The following is a 25,439-nucleotide window of genomic DNA, read 5'->3' as shown; positions in this document are numbered from 1 at the left end:
AAATTACAATCCACTTGTTGTGAAGACAATGAAAAATTAACTTCTTTGAGGAAATTTTCAACGATTCTTTCAGCTCAGTATGGGCATATAATGTATATATGTTCTTCTTGCATATACTTATTATACATCACATATACAGTGACACACAAAAAACAGAATCACTTAAGAATTTTGCAAATAATGTTTTGCGCTGCATTGTGGGTTGCAGAAATGTTCTAAATGCATTTGATAGATGGGATATATATCTCTCTGAATGAAATCCAATAAAAAGACCACCTGATATTAGCATTAGTAGAGGCACATGATGCAAGAAAGCAAGCTTATACAACATCAACATCAGCCGAAAAAAAAAAAAAACCCTTCCATTTTCACTGATCCATTCATTCCAAATGTACGTCTAGTTCTGCCTTGAATTTATTTAAGCTATCAACTTCCACAACACCAGATGGAAGTTTGTCCCGGCAATCAACTACCTGCTGGCTAAATGAAAATTTCTGCACTACTGTTCTACAACTGTCTTTCCTCAATTTGAATCTACGCTCCCTCAGGTTTGTAATCTGAGCAAGAGGAAGAATCCCATCAGCATTAAGCCTGCTCAATCCATTCAAGGCCTTATACACCCCAATCAGATCATCTCACAGGTGCCTAGTCTCCAGAAGCTGCAATTTGCAGGAATTAGCCTTTCTTAATAAGAGCACTCCTCTGTTCCCTTCACCAGCTTGTTGCCCTTCTCTATACTCGTTCTAGCAACTCTACATTCTTCCTAAAATGAGGCTTCCAGACCTGTATGCAGTACTCAAGGCGTGGTCTGACCACTGCCTTATACAAGGGGATAATCACCTCTTTATCCCAGCTCGCAAAATTCCTGTATATCATTGACAAGACCCCATGACCTACTCTGGCAGCCTGTCTGCACTGCTCAGAAAACTTCACATCTGACAGCACAAATGCCCCAAGGTCTCTTTCATTCTGCACTACCCTGAGTGTAACACCACATAGTTGGTACATTTCTCTGGGGTTACTGCTACCCATATGCAGTACTTTGCATTTGTCAATGTTAAACTTCAGTTGCCACTTTTCAGCCCATCTATCCAACTTTTTCAGATTACTGTCATTACTGTTATTAACAACTCTGCCAACCTTTGTATCATCTACAAACTTGGACATTAAGCTTGAAAAACCTTCATCAATATCATTGATTAATAAAAAAAACAGCAATGGACCCAACACCGAACGCTGAGGGACACCACTAATAACATTAGTCCACAAAAACCAGTACCCATTGACCACTACTGACTTCTCCCACTCAACCATCCTTTTATCCATTGTAGCAACTTACCCTTAATACCATACTACTCCAATTTGTACAGTAGTCTTCCATATGAAACAGTATCAAAAGCTTTCCTGAAATCCAAGTATATGATATCAAAATTATTTTTTGCATCTAGTTCCTTTGTGACGACATCATAGTATCCAATCAAATTGGTCACACAAGACTTCCCCTTGACAAACCCATGTCAGTGTATTCTTTTTAGGTATCTTAGCATACCTGCATGAAGTGTCTAATATCTTCATTTTTGACTATTTTTAGGAAGATTTCTAAACTCTACTTTATAGATTTCTACTCTATAAATTATTCAGAAGTTGGCACAGTATCACTATTAAGCACAGTACAGTACTGCACTATGTATAGGACATTATAATGGTATTAAAATATGAAAAATATAACTACACAAAGAGGTAGCTAACTAACAAGGTCACTGTTGAACAAAAGCCGAGAATTAGGGTTGAACTTGAAAGTGTCTGCAATTCTGCCCAGACACGATAGGAGGGAGTATATGATGAGAGCCTTGTCGATCAATTGGGCCCTGGAAAGATTGTGCAAGGCTCAAGGGGTAGAATTTTTTTTCAGCCTGGACTGTACTTGTTAACAGGAGAGATTGCTTCTACAGGGATGGGATACACTTAAATAGAAAGGGTGCAAGAATATTTGCTGATGCTATCGAGGCAGTGTTAGGTGGGTCGGAAAACTGCTAGCTTGGGGGGAGACAAAGACCAATAGATTGACAGTAGCCACTGGCAGAGGTGAAAGAGATTCTTGCACTGCTTCTATTAGAATGAGCAGAAGCCTGAAAAACAAGATGCATGGTATTTCAGAGACTGCTGGGAGCCATTGCGGTACAAGTAAACACATGGGTTGTGTTAGGGTAGCTAAGAATAGAAACAGGTGCAGGTATACTTGCGTGTACACCAATGCTAGGAGTTTAGTAAATAAATTTGATGAATTTGAGGTATTGCTCAAAACATCAAAGGCAGATATTGTTGGGATATCAGAGACGTGGTGTCACACAGATATAAGGGATGCAGAACTGCAATTTGGGGAGTACAACGTCTACAGAAAGGATAGACAGGATAGGAAGGGGGGAGGGGTTATGCTATTAGTTAAGAAACACATAAAAACCAAGGAAGTGAAGCCAGTCGACATCGCTGGACAGTGCAGTGTTGAGTCAGTTTGGTGTGACATAAGCATTGGGAGATCAAAATTGAGAGTAGGAGTGTGCTATAGGCCTAATGACTCTGATGAGTATAATAAGGAACTGTACAGGGAAATAGAGTGGGCCAGTAAATCAGAGAGTCTTATAATGGGAGATTTTAATTTCCCAGATATTGACTGGAATTTGGGGGCTGGTTACTCACACACTAGCAGGGCTTTTGTGGATTTATTGGATGATTTTCTACATCAGCATGTTCGGGAGGCAACTAGAGGGTTGTTATGTTATTTGTTATTTGGTTTTTAGGAGCATTAGCAACTAAGGCCATATTGCTCCGGGATATGCGGTGTCATTCCCTGACCTTTCCGCATCCTCCGTATTTGGTGGTGACGGGCTCGAACCCCGGTCTAATCAAGAAGCATGTGCTATGCACTGCTGCTGCTGCTCCTTCCCACCTGGCTACAGAGGCCCCAGGCAACTAGAGGGAGTAATACTCTTGATTTGATTATCAGCAGTGATTCTTCATGCATTAAGAATCTGCAGATAAATGAACCACTAGGTGGCAGTGATCACAGTGTGCTGAAGTGGGATTTACTCAAAGAGGTAACTACCATTAGGGGTAAAGGGAAGGGTTATTGCTTCCGTAAAGGCGACTACGATGGACTGAGACAGTATTTAAATTCTATACAGTGGGACCAACTGATGATGTTACCAACAGCAAATTCAAAATGGGAAGCATTCAAAGAACTTATCTTGGAAGCTACTAGGCTTTACATACCAACTAAGAAATATTGTTCAAGGTTTAGGCCAAAATGGATGTCAGATGAACTAATGAGGCATATGGCAGAGAAGAAAAATGCATGGGATACTTACAAATTAACACATGACACAGACGCCTATGATAGATACAAGTTGATATGCAACCAAGTTACAAAGGAGGTTAGGCAGGCGAAGGCAGATTACGAGAAATCCTTGGCAAGGGATGCAAAGAAAAACAGCAAAGAGTTCTTTACTTATGTAAACTCTAGAAGGAAGGGGATGAATCAGATTGGTCCACTTGATATTGATGGGTCAACTGTTGATGATCCTGCTCAGGTAGCTAACAAACTAAATGAATATTTTGCATCGACATTCACACATGAGGAGTTATTCAGCAAGGGGAATGCCAGAGGTGTATTCAACTCTAGCAGTAAGCTACAGAATCTTGAAATAACTGGGAGTAAAGTGGAGGAGAAACTGTTGAAGATAAACACAAGAAAGGCACCCGGGGTGGATGGGAACTATCCAGTTATATTAAAGGAGGCAGCAAAGGAAGTAAGCAAACCCTTAGCCATAATTATGAGAGCTTCCTTGGACTCAGGGGAGGTACCCATAGACTGGAAATGTGCAAATGAGACCCCAATTCACAAAGGAGGATCAAAGGCTGACACAAGTAATTATAGACCTGTGAGCTTAACTTCTGTTCCAGGAAAATTAATGGAGGCACTGGTTAAAGAAGCACTGCAGGATCATTTAGACAAGACTTCAGTTATAGCTCAGACACAGCATGGTTTTGTTAAGGGGAAGTCTTGCCTGACCAACTTGATTGGATACTATGATGCAGTCACAAAAGAACTGGATGCAGGGAATAACTTTGATATTATATACTTGGATCTTAGAAAGGCTTTTAGCATTAGCATTAGTAGAGGCATTTGATGCAAGAAAGCAAGCTTATGCAGCATTAGCCAAAAAAAAAAAAAAAAAAAACCACTTCCACTTCACCCCTCTGTTCGTTCAAAATACCTGTCCAGCTGAGCCTTAAACTTATTTAGGCTATCAACCTCCACCACAAGGGATGGAAGTCTGTTCCACCAACCAACCACCCGCTGGCTAAAGGCAAGTTTCCGCACGTCTATCCTACATCTGTCTTTCCTCAATTTTAATTTATGCCCTCTCAGGTGATTTTTCTGAGGTAGAGGAAGAATCCCATCAGCATTGAGCATGCTTAAACCATTCAAGGCTTTATACACCTCTATCAGATCACCTCGCTGGTGCCTAGTCTCCAGACACTGTAATTTGCAAAACTTAAGCCTTTCTTCGTAAGAGCACCCCTTTGTTCCATTCACTAATCTTGTTACCCTTCTCTGTACTCGTTCCAGCAGCTCTACATCCTTCTTGAAATGAGGCCTCCAAACCTGTATACAGTACTCTAGGTGTGGCCTGACCATTGCCTTGTACAATGGAATAATCACCTCCTTATCCCTGCTGGAAAAATTCCTGTATATCATTGAGAATACTCCATGAGCTACTCTTGCAGCCCGTCTGCACTGCTCAGAGAACTTCATATCTGCCTGCACAATCACCCCCAAGTCCCTTTCATTCTCTACCACTGTCAGTGTAGTACCACAGAGTTGATACGTTGCTCTGGGGTTGCTGTTTCCCATGTGTAGTACTTTACATTTGTCAATGTTAAACTTCATTTGCCACCTCTCAGCCCATCTGCTCAACCTTTCCAGATCCTGTTGCAGCAGTGTAGTGTCAGTAGTGTCCTTGACAACCCTGCCAACCTTCGTATCATCTGCAAACTTGGACATTAAGCTTGATATACCATCATCAATATCATTTATAAATACAGAAAACAATAATGGACCCAACACTGAGCCCTGAGGGACTCCACTAATAACATTAGTCCACGATGAGCAGTGTCCATTGATTACCACTCTCTGTCTTCTCCCACTCAACCACCCCTTTATCCATAGCAGCAATTTGTCTCCAATGTCACACTGCTCCAATTTGTGTAGCAGTCTTCCATGTGCAACAGTATCAAAAGCCTTTCTAAGATCCAAGTATATAATATCAAAGTTATTCCCTGCATCCAGTTCTTTTGTGACTGCATCATAGTATCCAATCAAGTTGGTCAGGCAAGACTTCCCCTTAACAAAACCATGCTGTGTCTGAGCTATAACTGAAGTCTTAGCATTAGCATTAGTAGAGGCATTTGATGCAAGAAAGCAAGCTTATGCAGCATCAGCCAAAAAAAAAAAAAAAAAAAAAAAAAAAAGTAACATAAATAAATAAAAATAACCACTTCCACTTCACCCCTCTGTTCGTTCGAAATACCTGTCCAGCTGAGCCTTAAACTTATTTAGGCTATCAACTTCCACGACAAGGGATGGAAGTCTGTTCCACCCACCAACCACCCGCTGGCTAAAGGCAAATTTCCGCACATCTATCCTACATCTGTCTTTCCTCAATTTGAATTTATGCCCTCTCAGGTGATTTTTCTGAGCTAGAGGAAGAATCCCATCAGCATTGAGCATGCTCAAACCATTCAAGGCTTTGTACACCTCTATCAGATCACCCCGCTGGTGCCTAGTTTCCAGACACTGGAATTTGCAAAACTTAAGCCTTTCTTCGTAAGAGAACCCCTTTGTCCCATTCACCAATCTAGTTGCCCTTCTCTGTACTCGTTCCAGCAGCTCTACATCCTTCCTGAAATGAGGCCTCCAGGCCTGTATACAGTACTCTAGGTGTGGCCTGACCATTGCCTTATACAAGGGAATAATCACCTCCTTATCCCTGCTAGAAAAATTCCTATATATCATTGACAATACACCATGAGCTACTCTTGCAGCTCGTCTGCACTGCTCAGAGAACTTCATATCTGCCTGCACCACCACCCCCAGGTCCCTTTCATTCTCTACCACTGTCAGTGTAGTACCACAGAGTTGATACGCTGCTCTGGGGTTGCTGTTTCCCATATGTAGTACTTTACATTTGTCAATGTTAAACTTCATTTGCCACCTCGAAGCCCATCTGCTCAACCTTTCCAAATCCTGTTGCAGCAGCATAGTGTCAGTAGTGTCCTTGACAACCCTGCCAACCTTCGTATCGTCTGCAAACTTGGACATTAAGCCTGATATACCATCATCAATATCATTTATAAATACAGAAAACAATAAAGGCCCCAATACTGAACCCTGAGGGACTCCACTAATAACATTAGTCCACGATGAGCAGTGTCCATTGATTACCACTCTCTGTCTTCTCCCCCTCAACCACCCCTTTATCCATAGCAGCAACTTGCCTCCAATGCCACACTGCTCCAATTTGTGCAGCAGTCTTCCATGTGCAACAGTATCAAAAGCCTTTCTAAGATCCAAGTATATAATATCAAAGTTATTCCCTGCATCCAGTTCTTTTGTGACTGCATCATAGTATCCAATCAAATTGGTCAGGCAAGACTTCCCCTTAACAAAACCATGCTGTGTCCTAGCTATAACTGAAGTCTTGTCTAGATGATCCTGCAGTGCTTCTTTCACCAGTGCCTCCATTAATTTTCCGGAAACAGAAGTTAAACTCACAGGTCTATAATTACTTGTGTCAGCCTTTGATCCCCCTTTGTGAATTGGGGTCACATTTGCACATCTCCAGTCAATGGGTACCTCCCCTGAGTCCAAGGAAGCTCTCATAATTATGGCTAAGGGTTTGCTTACCTCCTTTGCTGCCTCCTTTAATATAACTGGATAGATCCCATCCACCCCAGGTGCCTTTCTTGTGTTTATCTTCAACAATTTCTCCTCCACTTTGCTCTCAGTTATTACAAGATTCTCTAGCTTACTGCTAGAATTGAATACACCTCTGGCATTCCCCTCGCTGAATAACTCCTCATGTGTGAATGTCGATGCAAAATATTCATTTAGTTTGTTAGCTACCCGAGCAGGGTCATCAACAGTTGACCCATCGATCTCAAGTGGACCAATCTGATTCATCCCCTTCCTTCTAGAGTTTACATAAAGTAAAGAACTCTTTGCTGTTTTTCTTCGCATCCCTTGCCAAGGATCTCTCGTAATCTGCCTTCGCCTGCCTAACCTCCTTTGTAACTTGGTTACAGATCAACTTGTATCTATCATAGGCGTCCGTGTCACGTGTTAATTTGTATGTATCCCATGCATTTTTCTTCTCTGCCATATGCCTCATTAGTTCATCTGACAACCATTTAGGCCTAAACCTTGAACAATATTTCTTAGTTGGTATGTAAAGCCTAGTAGCTTCCACGATAAGTTCTTTGAATGCTTCCCATTTTGAATTTGCTGTTGGCAATATCATCAGTTGATCCCACTGTATAGAATTTAAATACTGTCTCAGTCCATTGTAGTCGCCTTTACGAAAGCAATACCCCTTCCCTTTACCCCTAATGGTAGTTACCTCTTTGAGTAACTCCCACTTCAGCACACTGTGATCACTGCCACCAAGTGGTTCATTTATCTGCAGATTCTTAATGCATGAAGAATCACTACTGATAATCAAATCAAGAGTATTACTCCCTCTAGTTGCCTCCCGAACATGCTGATGTAGAAAACAATCATCCAATAAATCCACAAAAGCCTTGCTACTGTGTGAGTGACCAGCCCCCAAATTCCAGTCAATATCTGGGAAATTAAAATCCCCCATTATAAGACTCTCTGATTTACTGGCCCACTCTATTTCTCCGAACAGTTTCTTATTATACTCATCAGAGTCATTAGGCCTATAGCACACTCCTACTCTCAATTTTGATCTCCCAATGCTTATGTCACACCAAACTGACTCGACACTGCACTGTCCAGCGATGTCGACTGGCTTCACTTCCTTGGATTTTATGTGTTTTTTAACTAATAGCATAACCCCTCCTCCCTTCCTATCCTGTCTATCCTTTCTGTAGACATTGTACTCCCCAAATTCCAGTTCTGCATTTCTTATATCTGTGTGACACCACGTCTCTGAAATCCCCACAATATCTGCCTTTGATGTTTTGAGCAATACCTCAAATTCATCAAATTTATTTACTAAACTCCTAGCATTGGTGTACACACAAGTATACATGCACCTGTTCTTTTTCTTAGCTACCCTAACACAACCCATGTGTTTACTTGTACCCCAATGATTCCCAGCAGTCTCTGAAAGATCCTGCATCTTATTTTCCAGGCTGCGGCTCATTCCAATAGAAGCAGTGCAAGAATCACTTTCACCTCTGCCAGTGGCTACTGTTAATCTATTAGTCCTTGTATCCCCCCAATCTAGCAGTTTTCCGACCCACCTAACATTGCCTCGATATCATCAGCAAACATTCTTGCACCCTTTCTATTTAAGTGTATCCCATCCCTGTAGAAGCAGTCTCTCCTGTTAACAAGTACAGACCAGGCTGAAAAAAATTCTACCCCTTGAGCCCTGCACAATCTTTCCAGGGCCGAATTGATTGACAGGGCTCTCATCATATACTCCCTCCTATCGTGTCTGGGCAGAATTGCAGACACTTTCAATTTCAACCCTAATTCACGGCTTTTTTTCATCAGTGACCTGTACTTGTCAAGTAATTCCGCCGGTCTCCTACTCTTAATGTCATTAGTGCCAACGTGTACAACTATATCACCTTTTGTGCCCTTAAAAGATGATATCCGTTCTACAACGTCATCAACTTTTGCCCCTGGCAGACTTGTCTAAATGATCCTGCAGTGCTTCTTTAACCAGTGCCTCCATTAATTTTCCTGGAACAGAAGTTAAGCTCACAGGTCAATAGTTACTTGTGTCAGCCTTTGATCCTCCTTTGTGAATTGGGGTCACATTTGCACATTTCCAGTCTATGGGTACCTCCCCTGAGTCCAAGGAAGCTCTCATAATTATGGCTAAGGGTTTGCTTACTTCCTTTGCTGCCTCCTTTAATATAACTGGATAGATCCCATCCACCCCGGGTGCCTTTCTTGTGTTTATCTTCAACAGTTTCTCCTCCACTTTACTCCCAGTTATTTCAAGATTCTGTAGCTTACTGCTAGAGTTGAATACACCTCTGGCATTCCCCTTGCTGAATAACTCCTCATGTGTGAATGTCGATGCAAAATATTCATTTAGTTTGTTAGCTACCTGAGCAGGATCATCAACAGTTGACCCATCAATATCAAGTGGACCAATCTGATTCATCCCCTTCCTTCTAGAGTTTACATAAGTAAAGAACTCTTTGCTGTTTTTCTTTGCATCCCTTGCCAAGGATTTCTCGAAATCTGCCTTCGCCTGCCTAACCTCCTTTGTAACTTGGTTGCATATCAACTTGTATCTATCATAGGCTTCTGTGTCATGTGTTAATTTGTAAGTATCCCATGCATTTTTCTTCTCTGCCATATGCCTCATTAGTTCATCTGACATCCATTTTGGCCTAAACCTTGAACAATATTTCTTAGTTGGTATGTAAAGCCTAGTAGCTTCCAAGATACGTTCTTTGAATGCTTCCCATTTTGAATTTGCTGTTGGAAACATCATCATTTGGTCCCACTGTATAAACTTTAAATACTGTCTCAGTCCATCGTAGTCGCCTTCATGGAAGCAATAACCCTTCCCTTTACCCCTAATGGTAGTTACCTCTTTGAGTAAATCCCACTTCAGCACACTGTGATCACTGCCACCTAGTGGTTCATTTATCTGCAGATTCTTAATGCATGAAGAATCACTGCTGATAATCAAATCAAGAGTATTACTCCCTCTAGTTGCCTCCTGAACATGCTGATGTAGAAAACAATCATCCAATAAATCCACAAAAGCCCTGCTAGTGTGTGAGTAACCAGCCCCCAAATTCCAGTCAATATCTGGGAAATTAAAATCTCCCATTATAAGTCTCTCTGATTTACTGGCCCACTATTTCCCTGTACAGTTCCTTATTATACTCATCAGAGTCATTAGGCCTATAGCACACTCCTACTCTCAATTTTGATCTCCCAATGCTTATGTCACACCAAACTGACTCAACACTACACTGTCCAGCGATGTCGACTGGCTTCACTTCCTTGGTTTTTATGTGTTTCTTAACTAATAGCATAACCCCTCCCCCCTTCCTATCCTGTCTATCCTTTCTGTAGACATTGTACTCCCCAAATTGCAGTTCTGCATCCCTTATATCTGTGTGACACCACGTCTCTGATATCCCAACAATATCTGCCTTTGATGTTTTGAGCAATACCTCAAATTCATCAAATTTATTTACTAAACTCCTAGCATTGGTGTACACGCAAGTATACCTGCACCTGTTTCTATTCTTAGCTACCCTAACACAACCCATGTGTTTACTTGTACCGCAATGGCTCCCAGCAGTCTCTGAAATACCATGCATCTTGTTTTTCAGGCTTCTGCTCATTCTAATAGAAGCAGTGCAAGAATCTCTTTCACCTCTGCCAGTGGCTACTGTCAATCTATTGGTCTTTGTCTCCCCCCAAGCTAGCAGTTTTCCGACCCATCTAACACTGCCTCGATAGCATCAGCAAATATTCTTGCACCCTTTCTATTTAAGTGTATCCCATCCCTGTAGAAGCAATCTCTCCTGTTAACAAGTACAGTCCAGGCTGAAAAAAATTCTACCCCTTGAGCCTTGCACAATCTTTCCAGGGCCGAATTGATCGACAAGGCTCTCATCATATACTCCCTCCTATCGTGTCTGGGCAGAATTGCAGACACTTTCAAATTCAACCCTAATTCTCGGCTTTTGTTCAACAGTGACCTGTACTTGTTAAGTAATTCTGCCGGTCTCCTACTCTTAATATTATTAGTGCCAACGTGTACAACTATATCACCTTTTGTGCCCTTAAAAAATGATATTTGCTCTACGTCATCAACCTTTGCCCCTGGCAGACATAACCTGGTCCTGTTCCACCTATCTTTTTTACAAAGCATGTTCCCCGTTTCCCTGGCAATAGAGTCACCAACAACTACTAGTTCCTTCGGGACCAGCGCATTCTGCCTTGGGGGTTGTCTCTGTGTCACGCGATGCCCAAGTGCAAGCTCTGGCGTTGATGTCGGCAGCTGAGAGCTTGATGGGCCCCTCAATTTAGTTTTTTCGAGGGCATCCACCCTCTCCTTCAAGCTCTCATATAGGCCCACAAGAACGCCGAGTTGTTGCCTGATATCGATACACTCCTTGCATCGCGCACACACAAAGACATCCCCCTTGGCAGTATCATGTCCCGTATCCGATTGCTCTGCAAACATCAAGCAAACAGTGCATTTTATAAGGCTGTGAGTCAAAGGACAACTGCCCCCCTCAGTTCTGCTCTGAGCCACAGCACTTCCATTAGCTTGAGCCTTTTGCTTTGCTGCTCTGGTCTGAGTCATGATTCTATTAATTTATTAATTAATTATAATTAATTATGTTATGTTATTAATTATGTTAAATATAATTAATTATATTACGTTTGTAATCTAAGTCGTTATATGTATTTATTTAAACGTACAATTTAACTGCTAACGAAGTTCAACTAACGCTATCTAGTACGGCATACAACTATCGTATCACAATGGCGGGAAAATTACGAACGCTAGCGGAGTTGAAACACGTGGAAACCTTTACCGATACTTTTATGCAATTACAAGGCCGAGTAAAGAATAAATACACCAAGTTAATCAGAAAATCACAAAATAATGTTATACTACTAAATTTAAATCAAAAGTTTTAGAAAAACAATAATTTCAAATCAATAAATAAGAAAAATCCACTTAGCGGCTTGGAACACGACCGTCTCTAGTAGCCTCGTCAGCAGACTCAGCAGACAGAGAGTGGTAATCAATGGACACTGCTCATCGTGGACTAATGTTATTAGTGGAGTCCCTCAGGGCTCAGTGTTGGGTCCATTATTGTTTTCTGTATTTATAAATGATACTGATGATGGTATATCAAGCTTAATGTCCAAGTTTGCAGATGATACAAAGGTTGGCAGGGTTGTCAAGGACACTACTGACACTATGCTGCTGCAACAGGATCTGGAAAGGTTGAGCAGATGGGCTGAGAGGTGGAAAATGAAGTTTAACATTGACAAATGTAAAGTACTACACATGGGAAACAGCAACCCCAGAGCAACGTATCAACTCTGTGGTACTACACTGACAGTGGTAGAGAATGAAAGGGACTTGGGGGTGATTGTGCAGGCAGATATGAAGTTCTCTGAGCAGTGCAGACGGGCTGCAAGAGTAGCTCATGGAGTATTGTCAATGATATACAGGAATTTTTCCAGCAGGGATAAGGAGGTGATTATTCCATTGTATAAGGCAATGGTCAGGCCACACCTAGAGTACTGTATACAGGTCTGGAGGCCTCATTTCAAGAAGGATGTAGAGCTGCTGGAACGAGTACAGAGAAGGGCAACAAGATTAGTGAATGGAACAAAGGGGTGCTCTTACGAAGAAAGGCTTAAGTTTTGCAAATTACAGTGTCTGGAGACTAAGCACCAGCGAGGTGATCTGATAGAGGTGTATAAAGCCTTGAATGGTTTAAGCATGCTCAATGCTGATGGGATTCTTCCTCTACCTCAGAAAAATCACCTGAGAGGGCATAAATCCAAATTGAGGAAAGACAGATGTAGGATAGATGTGCGGAAATTTGCCTTTAGCCAGCGGGTGGCTGGTTGGTGGAACAGACTGCCATCCCTTGTGGTGGAGGTTGACAGCCTAAATAAGTTTAAGGCTCAGCTGGACAGGTATTTTGAACGAACAGAGGGGTGAAGTGGAAGTGGGTTTTTTTTTTTTTTTTTTTTTGGCTGATGCTGCATAAGCTTGCTTTCTTGCATCAAATGCCTCTCCTAATGCTAATGCTAATGCTAACAAATGAAACTAAGAAACATGAATGCTTGATTGCAATATGAACACTGATTCATGTTTCTGATGTAAACAAATAGTATACTTGGGTATTAGTATTTATTATTCAATTTGTTTTTTAGCATACATTATTTATTACACTTAATATTTTTTTTTTTTTTTTTTGAGTACTTTTTTTTCTAGAGCACTGAAAATTAGTCAGTACAATCTGTACTAATTCTTCAAATAGTGCCTATGGGTTTGGGAATATTCATATTGTGAATTAAGCAGTCGACACCAACCGTGTTAAAGCATGTTGAATTAAAATAAAAAAACACAAAAAGCAATTAAATAATTTAATATTACTTGGATAAAATTATGTAAAAATACTAATTACAATAAATACTATTTACAATAACTTATAAATTATACAGTAATAAAAGCATTAAAACCAATAAAATACACAGAGATAAAAGCGTTAAAACCAGAACTTTCAAAGGCATCTGCCTCCTTTTTCAACAGCACACTTTACCTTGCAGTACACCATTAAATACCCTCAGGCTCACGGCACTCCTCACGTAGTTCAGAAACACGTCCAACATTCTCCTCATGTGTTATGGAACCGGAAATAGCTCAGGGGCGTGCCAGGTGGAATCGTTCATCCCATCCAAGAATCACTGCCTCAAAGAGGGGATGAATACATATTCCCCTGTCCCTATTGATAGTATTGTTCTCAGTGGAACAAATCCACAAGCTCTCGAGCCACTTGAGGTCCCAAAACCTATGCGCCCGATCGACGATAACCACTTCATGATCCTTGGACGGGATGAACGATTCTGCCTGGCATGCCCCCGAGCCATTTCCGGTTCCGTAACACGTGAGGAGAATGTTGCACGTGTTTCTGAACCACGTGAGGAGTGCCATGAGCCTGAGGATATTTAATGTGCTGTTGAAAAAGGAGGCGAATGCCTTCGAAAGTTCCAGTTTTAACGCTTTTATCTCTGTATATTTTATTGGTTTTAATGCTTTTATTATTGTATAATTTATTATAAGTTATTGTAAATAGTATTTATTGTAATTAGTATTTTTACATCATTTTATCCGAGTAATATTAAATTGTTTAATTGGTTTTTGTGTTTATTTATTTTAATTCAACATGCTTTAACACGGTTGGTGTCAACTGTTTAATTCACAATAACAATCTGCACTAATTTTAATATGCGTGCCACACACACACACACACACATATATATATTTTTTTTTTTTCCTAATCTGAGTATATCTTTCTTCATGAACTGTGACTTTCTGTTGCCTTCTGAACAAGCTTTTCATCCAAATATCATGCAGATGGGTGCTATCCCAATGAAACATGTCACTGTTACTGGCAAAAGATGAATGTTTTTATTGCAATGCAGCACTCAAAACTTGGGAGCTGCCAGAAGTAGACTTTGACAGTAAAGGTTTTATTAGATCATCACAGGCAAGAATAATGCCTGGTTGTAGTGCAGAAAATTCTATTGCACTACTCACTATTGATAATGATACTTAACACATAATGAAGCATCCCACATCCCATGACAAGTCAATTCAAAAACAGTGCTTGAAATTCAATCCATCACATCATAAGTAATGTGAAAAACAGGAGACTGTAAATTCAATCCATAATACAGTCCATTCCGGTTATTTGTTACACATCGGGACTAGTGCATTTTGGCCCGATTAAGCGGCTACTCCAATTATCTGAAGTTTCACGTAAATAGTTAAAAATACAATGTACCCCCCCCCCCTTTTTACAATTGGTTCACTGTACAATCAAATCACATTATGACGAACTCAACATAGTAAAGTACTGTTCACTATACGATGTGCAGTAAGCGCCGGTCATTGTGATCACGTTTGTGAATTGAATTTTAATTCTATTAAACAGCAATTCTAATTAGCGAAAATAGGAGGAATATTATCCACAGGCTATAAAAGCAAAGATATATTAAGCAGAAATTTACCCTTTATTACCTTACCAATTAAAAAATATGTGAAAATCGGAAGAATATACATGATAATCGGAATAATTAATACGTACTGTAATATATACATAAGAACTAGTTGACATTTCTGTTCACTGACATTTGTGGGTGGGGGTTAAAATTTAAAACAGTAAAAAGATAAGCAATCAATAACAAAGAACACGGCACACACACAAATTGCAAGTAACACGATACGCACAAGTGAGGACCGAGTAACGAGTTACAAAGCTTTAAAAATAGGAATGAAGAGAAGATCTGAAAATTAATTTTTTTATATGATTGAAGATTTCATTGAAGTGTAAACACATTTCACCGTAATAACCCACAGAATTCCAGCTGTCGGTATTATCGCAAATTCAGTAAGATCAAGTTTACTGTCCGTTTATGATAGATTTCACTACCAGAAAAGCCCAATAAACAGGTGACTGCTAATTGTTTTTATTGTTTTATGGTTGTGACCTCCAGAATTTCGACCAAACCACATGGTACCGTCGGAGACAATTGTAGGGTAATCTCCAGTGCTGCGGTCTCCTGCCCCAATTAAACGGCATGCTGTCCTAATTAAGCGAAGTAAACCCTGGCTATTTTCTCGACTGGTTTCTGTTTTTTAAGATTTGCCCCAAATAAACGGCTGCCCCGATTAACCGGTGGCCCAAATAACCGGAATCCACTGTATTATAAAAAGGCATAGGTAAAAACAGCAGACTGTAAATTTAATCCATCATATTATGAAAAGGAATATGTAAAAAAGGGACATATATTTATATATGTCTTTAAAATTTTCTGGTGATAACATGTATGGACCTACTTTAAGTTTGAATGCTTTTCCTAGCAATTAAAAATTATGAAATGGTGGAATGGATCAAATGAATTTCTCAGAACGTTTTTCAACCATTACAGCAGAATCTTCAAGTTTGGCTATTATTAAGGCATCAGCAAAATCTGAAAATTCACCTGAATGAAATGAAAACAAGAGAGCACTATTAACTTTTAAACTTAGATCAGACTTACTGTATAAGGCAACTGTAAGACCACATTTGGAATACTGCATTCAAGTACATTTAGCATAAGTATGCACTAAATGTCTCATCTGAAAAAAGACACTGAGCTTCTTAAAAGGGTAAAATGATATGATTGAATGTCAAAAGTTATGAATCGAATGGGGAGATAGGCAAAAAGAAGGTTGTATGAGGAAAGACTGAAGGATAGGGTGGATGCCCTCGAAGGATTACAAGTGAGGGGCCCATCAAGCTCTCAGCTGCCCACACCAATGCCAGAGCTTGCACTTGGTCATCGCGGAACACAGCGGCAACCCCCAAGGCAGAATGCGCTGGTCCCAAAGGAACTAGTAGTTGTTGGTGACTCTATTGTCAGGGAAACGGGAAACATGCTTTGTAAAAAGGATAGGTGGAATAGGACCAGGGTATGTCTGCCAGGGGCAAAAGTTGATGACGTTGTAGAGCGGATATCATCTTTTAAGGGCACAAAAGGTGATATAGTTGTACACGTTGGCACTAATGACATTAAGAGTAGGAGACCGGCGGAATTACTTGACAAGTACAGGTCACTGATGAAAAAAAGCCGTGAATTAGGGTTGAAATTGAAAGTGTCTGCAATTCTGCCCAGACACGATAGGAGGGAGTATATGATGAGAGCCCTGTCAATCAATTCGGCCCTGGAAAGATTGTGCAGGGCTCAAGGGGTAGAATTTTTTTCAGCCTGGTCTGTACTTGTTAACAGGAGAGACTGCTTCTACAGGGATGGGATACACTTAAATAGAAAGGGTGCAAGAATGTTTGCTGATGCTATCGAGGCAATGTTAGGTGGGTCGGAAAACTGCTAGATTGGGGGGATACAAGGACTAATAGATTAACAGTAGCCACTGGCAGAGGTGAAAGTGATTCTTGCACTGCTTCTATTGGAATGAGCCGCAGCCTGGAAAATAAGATGCAGGATCTTTCAGAGACTGCTGGGAATCATTGGGGTACAAGTAAACACATGGGTTGTGTTAGGGTAGCTAAGAAAAAGAACAGGTGCATGTATACTTGTGTGTACACCAATGCTAGGAGTTTAGTAAATAAATTTGATGAATTTGAGGTATTGCTCAAAACATCAAAGGCAGATATTGTGGGGATTTCAGAGACGTGGTGTCACACAGATATAAGAAATGCAGAACTGGAATTTGGGGAGTACAATGTCTACAGAAAGGATAGACAGGATAGGAAGGGAGGAGGGGTTATGCTATTAGTTAAAAAACACATAAAATCCAAGGAAGTGAAGCCAGTCGACATCGCTGGACAGTGCAGTGTCGAGTCAGTTTGGTGTGACATAAGCATTGGGAGATCAAAATTGAGAGTAGGAGTGTGCTATAGGCCTAATGACTCTGATGAGTATAATAAGAAACTGTTCGGAGAAATAGAGTGGGCCAGTAAATCAGAGAGTCTTATAATGGGGGATTTTAATTTCCCAGATATTGACTGGAATTCGGGGGCTGGTCACTCACAGAGTAGCAAGGCTTTTGTGGATTTATTGGATGATTGTTTTCTACATCAGCATGTTCGGGAGGCAACTAGAGGGAGTAATACTCTTGATTTGATTATCAGTAGTGATTCTTCATGCATTAAGAATCTGCAGATAAATGAACCACTTGGTGGCAGTGATCACAGTGTGCTGAAGTGGGAGTTACTCAAAGAGGTAACTACCATTAGGGGTAAAGGGAAGGGGTATTGCTTTCGTAAAGGCGACTACAATGGACTGAGACAGTATTTAAATTCTATACAGTGGGATCAACTGATGATATTGCCAACAGCAAATTCAAAATGGGAAGCATTCAAAGAACTTATCGTGGAAGCTACTAGGCTTTACATACCAACTAAGAAATATTGTTCAAGGTTTAGGCCTAAATGGTTGTCAGATGAACTAATGAGGCATATGGCAGAGAAGAAAAATGCATGGGATACATACAAATTAACACGTGACACGGACGCCTATGATAGATACAAGTTGATCTGTAACCACGTTACAAAGGAGGTTAGGCAGGCGAAGGCAGATTACGAGAGATCCTTGGCAAGGGATGCGAAGAAAAACAGCAAAGAGTTCTTTACTTATGTAAACTCTAGAAGGAAGGGGATGAATCAGATTGGTCCACTTGAGATCGATGGGTCAACTGTTGATGACCCTGCTCGGGTAGCTAACAAACTAAATGAATATTTTGCATCGACATTCACACATGAGGAGTTATTCAGCGAGGGGAATGCCAGAGGTGTATTCAATTCTAGCAGTAAGCTAGAGAATCTTGTAATAACTGAGAGCAAAGTGGAGGAGAAATTGTTGAAGATAAACACAAGAAAGGCACCTGGGGTGGATGGGATCTATCCAGTTATATTAAAGGAGGCAGCAAAGGAGGTAAGCAAACCCTTAGCCATAATTATGAGAGCTTCCTTGGACTCAGGGGAGGTACCCATTGACTGGAGATGTGCAAATGTGACCCCAATTCACAAAGGGGGATCAAAGGCTGACACAAGTAATTATAGACCTGTGAGTTTAACTTCTGTTCCCGGAAAATTAATGGAGGCACTGGTGAAAGAAGCACTGCAGAATCATCTAGACAAGACTTCAGTTATAGCTAGGACACAGCATGGTTTTGTTAAGGGGAAGTCTTGCCTGACCAATTTGATTGGATACTATGATGCAGTCACAAAAGAACTGGATGCAGGGAATAACTTTGATATTATATACTTGGATCTTAGAAAGGCTTTTGATACTGTTGCACATGGAAGACTGCTGCACAAATTGGAGCAGTGTGGCATTGGAGGCAAGTTGCTGCTATGGATAAAGGGGTGGTTGAGGGGGAGAAGACAGAGAGTGGTAATCAATGGACACTGCTCATCGTGGACTAATGTTATTAGTGGAGTCCCTCAGGGTTCAGTATTGGGGCCTTTATTGTTTTCTGTATTTATAAATGATATTGATGATGGTATATCAGGCTTAATGTCCAAGTTTGCAGACGATACGAAGGTTGGCAGGGTTGTCAAGGACACTACTGACACTATGCTGCTGCAACAGGATTTGGAAAGGTTGAGCAGATGGGCTTCGAGGTGGCAAATGAAGTTTAACATTGACAAATGTAAAGTACTACATATGGGAAACAGCAACCCCAGAGCAGCGTATCAACTCTGTGGTACTACACTGACAGTGGTAGAGAATGAAAGGGACCTGGGGGTGGTGGTGCAGGCAGATATGAAGTTCTCTGAGCAGTGCAGACGAGCTGCAAGAGTAGCTCATGGTGTATTGTCAATGATATATAGGAATTTTTCTAGCAGGGATAAGGAGGTGATTATTCCCTTGTATAAGGCAATGGTCAGGCCACACCTAGAGTACTGTATACAGGCCTGGAGGCCTCATTTCAGGAAGGATGTAGAGCTGCTGGAAAGAGTACAGAGAAGGGCAACTAGATTGGTGAATGGGACAAAGGGGTTCTCTTACGAAGAAAGGCTTAAGTTTTGCAAATTACAGTGTCTGGAAACTAGGCACCAGCGGGGTGATCTGATAGAGGTGTACAAAGCCTTGAATGGTTTGAGCATGCTCAATGCTGATGGGATTCTTCCTCTAGCTCAGAAAAATCACCTGAGGGGGCATAAATTCAAATTGAGGAAAGACAGATGTAGGATAGATGTGCGGAAATTTGCCTTTAGCCAGCGGGTGGTTGGTGGGTGGAACAGACTTCCATCCCTTGTCGTGGAAGTTGATAGCCTAAATAAGTTTAAGGCTCAGCTGGACAGGTATTTCGAACGAACAGAGGGGTGAAGTGGAAGTGGTTATTTTTATTTATTGATGTTATGTTTTTTTTTTTTTTTTTTTTTGGCTGATGCTGCATAAGCTTGCTTTCTTGCATCAAATGCCTCTACTAATGCTAATGCTAATGCTAAAGACTGATTAGCTACAGAGCTTGGCAACCTGGCACCACAGAGATGACCTGATTGAGGTTTATAAGGCTCTGAGAGGGTTTGGTAAAATTAAAAAGTGGAATTTTCACTATTATAAAGAATTCCACAACTAGGAGCAATAAATTCAAATTAATAAGATTTAGATTATATTGTAGGAAGTTTTCTTTTAGCCAGCAAGTAATCGATTGCAGAACAAGTTGGCCTCCCACGTAGTTGAGGCTGACGGTTGAATAAATTCAAAAGTCAACTGAACTGGATAGTTACTTGTGTGGGGAGGAAAGCATATAATTTGTATTTTCTTATCTACTTGGTGGTGTTTTTTTTTTTTTTTTGCTAGTTCAGCAAAAGTCAAGTATTCACCATATAGTGAAAGATTTCTTTGCATTTTTTTTTTTTTTTTTTTGTAGTTGTTGGCGCATAGGCTTCTGTGGCCAAAATGCACCTCCCAAGGTTTTTGCAGTACTTTGATCCAAGCCCGAGACGGGAATCGAACCCGCAACCTTTAGGTTGCCAGGCAGGCACTTTACCCACCCGGTTAGCCCGGTCGGCTCCTTGCATTGAATGGTGAATGCTATTACCATTATAGACTGATGACTAATGTCCACACAAACTGGCACAGAAATATTCCATGTAACATGATAAGATAAGTCTGGCAATGCAAAAAAACTACATTATTTATGGTATGACCTCTTACAACAATAGAGAGAAACAATGGATAATGAGAACTAACCTAATTATTATTACATAAGTTAAAAAATAACTACACCACAGTATTCAAATATTATAACAATTATATAAATGATGCAAAAATAAGATCAAGTTCACTATCTTGATCTATACCACTATAGGATCATAAAAAACTGCATAATTTACCAAAATTTTAAACATGTGGACAAGTTCTATTTAGTACAAGACTTTTCAGTATGACTAGTAAATGAGAGTGTACAGCTCTAAACATGAATCAAAACTCTATAGTTCTACATCTATAAATTTAACCATTCACTTTAAGTACAATTGTATATTTATTACTCTCCTCCAAAACACTTTTTTTTTTTAAGTTTCTTCTCTTTCTCTCATATACATATCTCTTCACAAGTGATACACATTCACAAGTCTTGCAATACATAAAGTGCGTAGAGAATATCTAAACAATACTGCATTAAAACTACATTTAGCATTAGCATAGGCATTGATGCCTCTAATAGTAGAGGCATCATGCTAATAGTAGAGGCATTGATGCAAGAAAGCAAGCTTATGCAGCATCAGCCAAAAAAAAAAAAAAAAATCCCATTTCACCCCTCCATTCGTTTGAAATAACTGTCCAGCTGAGCCTTAAATTTATTTAGGCTACCAACTTCCATAACAAGGGATGGAAGTCTGTTCCACCAACCAACTACCTGCTGGCTAGAGGCAAACTTCCCACATCTATCATACATCTGTCTTTCTTCAATTTGAATTTATGCCCTCTCATGTGATTCTGAGCAAGAGGGAGAATCCCATAGGCATTGAGCATGCTCAAAACCATTCAAGGCTTTATACACCTCTATCAGATCACCTCGCCGGTGCCTAGTCTCCAGACACTGTAATTTGCAAAACTTAAGCCTTTCTTCGTAACAGCAACCCTTTGTTCCATTCACTAATCTTGTTGCCCTTCTCTGTACTCGTTCCAGCAGCTCTACATCCTTCTTGAAATGAGGCCTCCAGACCTGTATACAGTACTCAAGGTGTGGCCTGACCATTGCCTTATACAAGGGAATAATCACCTCCTTATCCCTGCTGGAAAAATTCCTGTATATCATTGACAATACTCCATGAGCTACTCTTGCAGCCCGTCTGCACTGCTCAGAGAACTTCATATCTGCCCGCACAATTACCCCCAGGTCCTTTTCATTCTCTACCACTGTCAGTGTAGTACAACAGAGTTGATACGTTGCTCTGGGGTTACTGTTTCCCATATGTAGTACTTTACATTTGTCAATGTTAAACTTCATTTGCCACCTCTCAGCCCATCTGCTCAACTTTTCCAGACCGTGTTGCAGCAGCATAGCATCAGTAGTGTCCTTAACAACCATGCCAACCTTTGTATTGTCTGCAAACTTGGACAGTAGAGGCATACTTGGACTACAAGCTTGATATACCATCATCAATATCATTTATAAATACCGAAAACAATAATGGACCCAACACTGAACCCTGAGGGACTCCACTAATAACATTAGTCCACGATGAGCAGTGTCCATTGATTACCACTCTGTCTTCCTGTCTTCTCCCCCTCAACCATCCCTTTATCCATAGCAGCAATTTGCCTCCAATGTCACACTGCTCCAATTTGTGCAGCAGTCTTCCATGTGCAACAATATCAAAAGCCTTTCTAAGATCCAAATATATAATATCAAAGTTACTCCCTACATCCAGTTCTTTTGTGACTGTATCATAGTATCCAATCAAATTTGTCAGGCAAGACTTTCCCTTAACAAAACCATGCTGTGTCCGAGCTATAACTGAAGTCTTGTCTAGATGATCCTGCAGTGCTTCTTTAACCAGTGCCTCCATTAATTTTCCTGGAACAGAAGTTAAACTCACAGGTCTATAATTACTTGTTTCAGCCTTTGATCCTTCTTTGTGAATTGGGGTCACATTTGCTCATCTCCAGTCTATGGGTACCTCCCCTGAGTCCAAAAAAGCTCTCATAATTATGGCTAAGGGTTTGCTTACTTCCTTTGCTGCCTCCTTTAATATAACTGGATAGATCCCATCCACCCCAGGTGCCTTTTTTGTTTATCCTCAACGATTTCTCCTCCACTTTCCTCTCAGTTATTACAAAATCATCTAGTTCACTGCCAGAGTTTACTTCACCTCTGGCATTCCCCTTCCTGAATAACTCCTTATGTGTGAATGTAGACGCAAAATACTCATTTAGTTTGTTAGCCACCTGAGCAGGATCCTCAAGTGTTGAAATCATAAATATCCAGTGGACCAATCTGATTCATCCCTTTCTTTCTATAGTTTACATAGGTAAAGAACTCTTTTCTGTTTTCTTTGCATTCTTTGCCAAGGATTTCTCATAATCTTCCTTTGCCTGGAATAGATTGATGAATTTCTTTTTTACATAGAAAAGTTGGAAAAAAGAAATAATAATTGTCAATATCTATTGTCCAAATTAAATGAAATTTGGAATGGCTTAATAAATATTTTTAAAAGACCGCATATAAAATTTCATGAAAACAGGTGCATATGTATGTGAAGGCACCTAAAAAATAGTGACATTATCTCAGAATCAGTCTTGTGCTACATAACTCTGATGCAGTAATGTTACTTTTATGTGAAAACATTCTAAAAGTAACACTTTTAGAATAGTTATACTTTTCATTATCAATAAAGAAAAATCAATAAATGTGTAGTGTTAATAGATTTTAATTTCTTACCATATGTAGATTACCATCCTCTAAACTTTCAGATTCTACTGATGAAGCCAGTTCTTTAAGTCTACTCAGAAATTTCTTACCACCTGGAATGAATACACGGAGTTTCATCTGTGATCTTTCAATCTTCATCACTTGTTGCAATTTTTTAATCACTTCCAAAGCCTTGACATTCACATAAAAAAGGGGGAAAAAAACTATTTAGTTATGGGAAATGTGATAAATGATAAAAATTATACTTCATAATTTCAATTATGATTGCAGAGAAATTTTGTTCATGTTAATAACATTTATTAAGAGATTACATTTTCATTAAATTTAAAACAATTACCACACAAAGTAAAGTTCTGAAAAGTTTCTAGGTTTTGAGCCTAGAAAGTTAAAAATTCATCTATAAATTACAGTAAATAATCATATTTGCCTCCGGAAAGAAAGAAGTCTTTTACATAGGTGCTAATCTCCCAACTGAACTTGAAGTGGTAGCATCATTTTTTTTTTTTTTTTTTTTTGCTGATGCTCTATAATAAGCTTGCTTTCTTGCATCATTTGTCATATTAATACAGTACGGCATTAATAATCTGAACAATTTGGAACGGGGGGAAAGAGTGCAAACTTCTGATTTGTTCAGATTTTTGAACTTATCAAAAATACTATTCTGGAGACCACAAAAAAGGTTTAATAAGTTTAGAAATAAAAACACTAAGTTGTACTTACATATATACACTGATGAGCCAAAACATTATGACCAGCAAGTTTTTATGCAAATCGAAGCAACTGCAGGTGAAACTACAGCCCGTGCATGGGTCAGGACATGGTATAAAAAAACACCTGATACTGAGCTTATTTAATGAGTGTTACTCTTGTTCTTCAGATGGGAAAGGCAGCAGACTTAAGCAAGTTTGACAAAGGCCAAATGGTAATGGCCAGATGACTGGGTCAGAGCATAACCGAAACAGCACTGTTGGTAGGGTGCTCACGGTCAGCCATGGTTAGTACCTACAGAAAGTGGTCAGAGGGGAAAACCCACGCACCATCAGCAAGGTGTTGGCGACCACGGCTCATCGATGCTCGAGGTGAGCGAAGGCTCTCCCGGATAGTACGTGGCAACAAAAGGGAAACTGTGGTGCAACTTTCTTGTAACTGGAATGCTGGTGACGGGAGTAATGTGTCACAACACACAGTACATCGAACCCTGCTGAAAATGGGGCTGCATAGCAGCAGCAGGCTGCTCAGAGTGCCCAGGCTAACCACAGTACACCGGCAACAGCACCTACAATGGGTACACAAGCATTGAAACTGGAAGGTCGTCTGGTCCGATGAATCACGTTTACTGTTGCACTGTGGATGGCCAGATACGTGTGGGTCGTTTACCTGGGGAAGTGATGGCACCTGGATGCACCCTGGGACGAAAACAAGCCGCTACCGGCTTGTTTTCATCCCAGGTGTCATGCTTTGGGCAATGTTCTGCTGAGATATCCTGGGTTCAGCCATCCATGTGCCATGCACTCTGATATCTACCACCTACCTAAACATCACTGCTGACCAGGTACACCCTTTCATGGCAACAGTCTTCCCCTCTGGTGGTGCCGTCTTTCAGCAGGATAATGCGCCATGCCGCACCACCCGGATGGTTCGAGACTGGTTCGTGCAACATGAGGAAGACTTCCAGGTATTGCCCTGGCCTCTAAATTCCGCAAACATCAATCCCATTGAGCATCTCTGGTTTGTGTTGGAACAGCAACTCTGATCTGCCATGTCTCAACCACGGACCTCACAGGAATTAAAGGATCTGCTGGTTCGTGTTGGTACCAAATACCACAAAACACATATAGAAATCTTGTAGCATCCATGCCTCGCCGGGTACAAGCTGGTTTGGCTGCACGTGGAGGACCAACATCATATTAGGTAGGCGGTAATAATGTTTGGCTCATCAGTGTATATTCATAGGTAACAAAACAAATGGAACTTGCATATTTTTCCACTGCACGT

The 25,439-nt window shown here is 40.5% G+C and overlaps 1 protein-coding gene across 1 annotated transcript in view; it reads right to left on the bottom strand.

The window, feature by feature from the left end:
- Sbds (SBDS ribosome maturation factor) overlaps positions 1 to 25,439 on the bottom strand; it is a 54,760-nt gene that overhangs the window by 399 nt on the left and 28,922 nt on the right. Inside the window, exon 4 of the mRNA XM_090371038.1 lies at positions 23,454 to 23,615. Within this exon, the coding sequence (XP_090227164.1) occupies positions 23,454 to 23,615 (162 nt within the window). The remainder of the gene's footprint in view (positions 1 to 23,453; positions 23,616 to 25,439) is intronic.

This window comes from Mastigoproctus giganteus, chromosome 3 (genome assembly GCF_048544385.1).
Source record: "Mastigoproctus giganteus isolate SK-2022 chromosome 3, ASM4854438v1, whole genome shotgun sequence".
Lineage (NCBI taxonomy): Eukaryota > Metazoa > Arthropoda > Arachnida > Uropygi > Thelyphonidae > Mastigoproctus > Mastigoproctus giganteus.
Note: the sequence above shows the minus strand (reverse complement) of the source record. Positions and strands in the feature narration are given on the sequence as shown.